Source organism: Pinus tabuliformis, chromosome 5_1 (genome assembly GCF_031772625.1).
Source record: "Pinus tabuliformis cultivar Carrire ecotype Pingquan chromosome 5_1, CPIR1, whole genome shotgun sequence".
NCBI classification, from domain to species: Eukaryota; Viridiplantae; Streptophyta; class Pinopsida; order Pinales; family Pinaceae; genus Pinus; species Pinus tabuliformis.
Window position 1 is genome coordinate 201,822,445 of NC_142305.1, and position 5,062 is coordinate 201,827,506.

The 5,062-nt window shown below is 47.0% G+C and overlaps 1 protein-coding gene across 1 annotated transcript; it reads right to left on the reverse strand.

Annotated features, from left to right (window-relative positions):
• Positions 1–3,004: 3,004 nt before the first annotated feature.
• Positions 3,005–3,547, reverse strand: LOC149164095 (uncharacterized). Its single transcript, XM_089429369.1, has one exon. The coding sequence runs from the start codon at positions 3,545–3,547 to the stop codon at positions 3,005–3,007; it is 543 nt and encodes a 180-aa protein (XP_089285495.1).
• Positions 3,548–5,062: the final 1,515 nt, after the last annotated feature.

Consider the following 5,062-nt stretch of genomic DNA (forward strand, 5'->3'; position numbering starts at 1 on the left):
TTATCATTTTCAAAATATAACCAAAATTTCAGTATATGTCTATATATGTACTGCTGTCATATATAAGTTGTTCCTATTGTGCTATTTGCTGACCCAAGGTTGGATATCCCGGGTCTATATATGGACGGTGGAAAATTTTTTGTTCCTGTTGATCTTTAACCTCTGTAATCTCCCAAATGCCTTTGTCCATCAGCGCTGCCTCCTTGGATAATTTGTCGGCACCCTTGTTGTGTTCCCTGTAGATGTGAGAGATAGTAATATTGTTAAAAGCTGATTTGAGTGAAAGTGCTTCATGTAATATAATTCTGAGTGAATGCATGTGACAAGTAGGTGTGCCATTTATCCAATTTATGATGATCTGTGAATCCCCAAATATATTGATGCTAGTGCAGTGGTGCCTCAAAGCAAAGTGTAGTAAGTGGCGGAGAGTGATGAGTTCTGCAAAGTTATTGGTTCCAGCTCCCAGACCAGCCTTAATGCGGAATTGATGATTCTCTGATATATGAAGGATGATGCCTCCTCCACAACTTTGCAGGTTTGCTGCCCCATCGAAGTATGCCCAAGGCATACTTGGGTCGATGGGTGGGGGCGGGGCAGGTTGACGAGTTGAAGGAGGGGGGGGGTCGGGAAGTTCCCTCAGGGCAGCAACAATGCTGGCCTCCAGCAATGGCCAGTGTATTGGCTTGTTTTCGAAAATCACGCTATTTCTAGCTTTCCAAATAGCCCAGTTAACAATGATGGGGAGATTGATAGATTTTGAACCTCTGTTTTTCTTTTCCCATTCAGACCATGCGCTAATGGGATCAGTGCCAACCCAATCGCCCGCAAAATTTATGAATGGCTTGAGGTTTTTCCACAGGTTCATTGTCGAACGACATCTCAGAAATATGTGATCTGTAGATTCCGAGTCCTCTTTACATAGTACGCACCACGTGGGGCCATGCTGGGCTGTTTTCATAAGCTGATCTCCGGTGGGAATTTTATTCCGCAGAATGCACCAATTGAATAGCTTTGATCGTGGGGAAGCGGATAGTTTCCATATGTTCTGCCACCAACTAGCATTGACCTCAGGTTTTTTATGAGCAATGAGCTGTATGTATCCGTCCTTGGGGGTGTATACACCATGTTCTGCCTGGTTCCATACTAGTTCATCCGGGCCCTCAGTAATTTGAATGTGTGATTCGATTAAGGCATCTCTGTATTCTTTCCATGTTGTATGCCATCTTCTAGGGAGGTTTAGTTGGTGTGCGGATTTCCATGCTTGGTGGAAGATATCCGAATGGTCATGGTCCGCAATCTGTGAGATTACCTTAATGTTCCAAGCTGTGAGGTATGCAACCAGTTCTTGTGGTAGTGCATGCCTTCCCCCACTTCCCGTCCAAGGGTCAAGACCTACCCTTGCGTTTCCCTTCTCTGATACGCCAAACCAGGTTGTCTCTAATGAGAGGCAATGAGTGTAGGAGGGCCTTCCATATCGAAGATATGCCAGTTTTATTCCACTGAGGGAGCCTTACTTAGTCGCTGATGCTGAGGGGCCAGATGTATTTATGGAATGTAATGTTGGTCCATAAACTTTGGGTCGTCAGTAGGGCCCAGCCCATTTTTCCTGCTAGGGATTTTGCGAAGATAGGGAGCTCCTTCAACCCCCATCCTCCCCATTTCTTAGGTAAGGCAATCTTGTTCCATCCAATCCAGGCGAAGATACGCTTGTCTTGGTTGCCAGCCCATAAGTATCTATTACATAGCTGTTGTAGTTTTGCCAAAATGTTCCGAGGTATCCAAGCCAATGCCATCCAGAATACTGGGGTAGCTTCAAGTACAGTTTTAATCAAGGTTAGTCTCCCAGCCCTGGAGAGATATCTGTGGCTCCAACAAGTTAGCCTTTTTTCTATCTTTGTTACTATCCATACCCAATCAGCGATCTTTTGACATGTTGGTTTAAACCAGTATCCCAGATATTTAAGGCCTCTGTCCAATGGCTGGGTGGAATAAGGAAAGGCCTGTCTGGCCACGTGCGCTTCGTTGGCTGAGGTACCAACCATGGTGATAGAGGACTTTGATCTGTTCACTTCCATGCCCGTAGCTTTAGAGAAGAGATCTAGGATACGAATGAAGGAAGATGAGTCCTGTACACTACCATCCAATAGTATTAAGACATCATCTACAAATAGGAGGTGTGTGAGGAAACATACATCCGAGATTTTGAGGCCTCCTCCCTTTTTGCAGAGATGAGTAGCCTACTTAGAGCTTCTATGACCAATAGAAAGAGTAGTGGCGAGAGGGGACAACCCTGTCGCAGCTCTCTTTCAGAGTGAAATAAGTGTGAGGCTGATCCATTGATCAAGATACTGAAGGTGGGAGAGGTGATGCACGCCATGATCCAATTGATTAAGGAAGGGGGGAAGCCGATATGGATAAGGATCATCTTTATATATAGCCAGCTTACTTGGTCAAAAGCCTTGGATAGGTCTATCTTCAGCAGAATACACTTGAGATGTTTAGTCCAGATGGAGTGTATCGCCTCTTGTGCCGAGCCAATGGCTTCATGGATCTGCCTGTTTTCCAGAAATGCAAATTGTTGAGGGGAGATATGTCTGGAAAGAATGGGCTTGATCCTATTGGAAATGATCTTAGAGATGATCTTATAGAGGACATTGCAGAGGGATATGGGGCGAAAGTCATCAAAAGAGGATGGGTTGTCTGATTTAGGAATAAGGGCAATGAAAGTAGAGTTAATAGCATTGTAGAGACTACCCGAGGTCCTGCTTTCCTCCACCACCTTTAGTATATCTCCTCCCAGAAGTTCAAAGAAGGCAATGTAGAACTCTATAGTCCAGCCATCCGGTCCAGGGCTCTTTTCCTTTTGGAACCATTTGATAGTACTTTCTAGTTCTGCCATAGTGACGGGGGCTTCAAGATCTTCAGATTCCTCTTCCTCTACGAATTTGGGGAAGTGTGTGGCTACATTGATGATTTCTTCCAGATTTGTGCCTGCAGGGTTCTTTTATAGCCCTCTGAAGTGTGAGGTACCCAGATATGAGAGCTTGTTAAAGGAATCCGCTAGACCCCCCTCGGGGAGGGGGAGGTTCCAAATTGTATTTGCCACTTTCCTTCCTTTGGCAAAGTTGTGGAAGAATCTGGTATTCTCATCTCCGGCTTTAAGCCAAGTTGCCCTACTGCGGAGTCTGATAGATTCCTCCCTACCCTTTAGTATATTATTCTTCTGATTTTCCAGCTCCACGAGGTGAGCCTTGTCTTCCTGTGTTATGAACCCCAGATTTCTCTCGTCCAGAAGAGCATTCAAGTCTTCTTCCACCTTGATAAGCTGCTCATCTTCTCTTTTCTTCTTCTCCTTAGCCCAATTGATCACAATATGCTTGAGCCCAATAAGGTTTTTAACGAATCCCCTTGCCATCGAGGATTCACGATCGATGGGGTGTGCTCTCCAGTATGCAGTAATCAGATTAGAGAAGCTGGGGTCTTGTAGCCACGAATGATTGAACTTAAAAGGTGCTTTTGGTTTCTGATGTGGTCCCAGGATTTCCATGGCTATTGGGGAGTGATCTGAGATACCTCCATTGCTTACCCACTATTTGTATGTGTGCAGTCGTTGAACCAGAGGGCCCTTCAGCAAGAATCTATCCAACCTGCGGGCCAGAGCAACCGATCCTATCCTTCTATTTCTCCACGTAGGTTGAGGCTTCTGCAAAGGGATATCAATGAAGTCATGCTGCTCCAGTAGCCGTCTCATGAAGTCTGTGATGGGATCTATCTGGGCCGATGAGCCCCATGACTCACTGAATCCCAGGGAGAAGTTCAGGTCTCCTCCTAAGATGGTGTGGTCAAGTGATAATAGGTTACAGCTAAGAAGATGTCTCCAAAAATTTTCCCTCTGTTGGCAAGGCCCGTATATGTTGACAATACGAAGGGAGAGGTCGAGTTCAATAGAGAATATATCTGCTCCCAGGTATCCATGACCTCCCCAAGAGGAGTCCAGTCTGATAGAGCTGGGATTGTATCCTAACGCCAGGCCACCCGATCTGCCCATGGCATCAGAAGCTATGAAACTCCATCGGGCCCCTACTGTGGCTAGGGCTCGAGTAGAAGACTCTGCAGATCCCAGGGTTTCTTGTAGGAGAATGATATCGGGAAGTTCGACCTCAAAAAGTCGTTTGAGGGCTAGCTTTTTTGGGGAGCTAGCCAGGCCCCTACAATTGAAGGAGAGGCACTTCATGGGGGGCCAATCTTAGGGGGCTTTGATGCTCTAAGGACCCCGTCGATAGTGGCTTAGCGCCCAGCTGCCACTTCCGCGCCTGCATGCCTTATGGCCTTGTTGAGATATGATTTGCGACCCCGGGAAGAAAGGAACCCAGGGCCAAGAGGGACAATACCCAGCCCGGAAAGGGATTCAGAGACCTCCAGATTTGAAGAACGAGGGCGGAGGGAGTATGGGTGGGATGGGATCGATCGGGATGATGATGGCGAGGGGGGCGGAGATGAAAAGGGAAAAGAGGGTTGAGCTGTGGAAGTCGATGGAGGGGGAGGGGGGATAACACACTGAACCATCGTGCATGCCATTGAATTTTCAAAAGCAAATGAGATATCAGAAGAGTTAGAAAGAGGGATAGGAGAGATACCCGACACTTGCGCGGCCGCTGCTGCTGCCCGAGCCCTGGTCAGCGGAGGCGAAGGCGGGGCAATCTTTCGCTTATCCAATTTTGCTGGTTCGCCGTGAGGTCCCGCGCTGCTTTGGGGCGGATGGGGAGAAATTGGGGGGACTCCGCTGGAGACTACTGGAGTAGGTTTTGGAGATCCTTCCTGAATGTTGTTCAATGGGCAGTCCTTGAACAAGTGACCGACTTGGTGACAGCGGTTGCATCTAAAGGGGACTCCTTCGTAATCCAATATTTGCGTTCTACTAAATTTCCCCCATCTCAGATTCATTTTTTCTTCCAATCCCTCCCTGGTGTCCAGATGGACCAGGATTCTAGCAAGGATTCTTTTGTTGGTCTCCTTGTAGGTTCGATCGTGATCCAAATACATGCCCAGCGCATTCCCAATC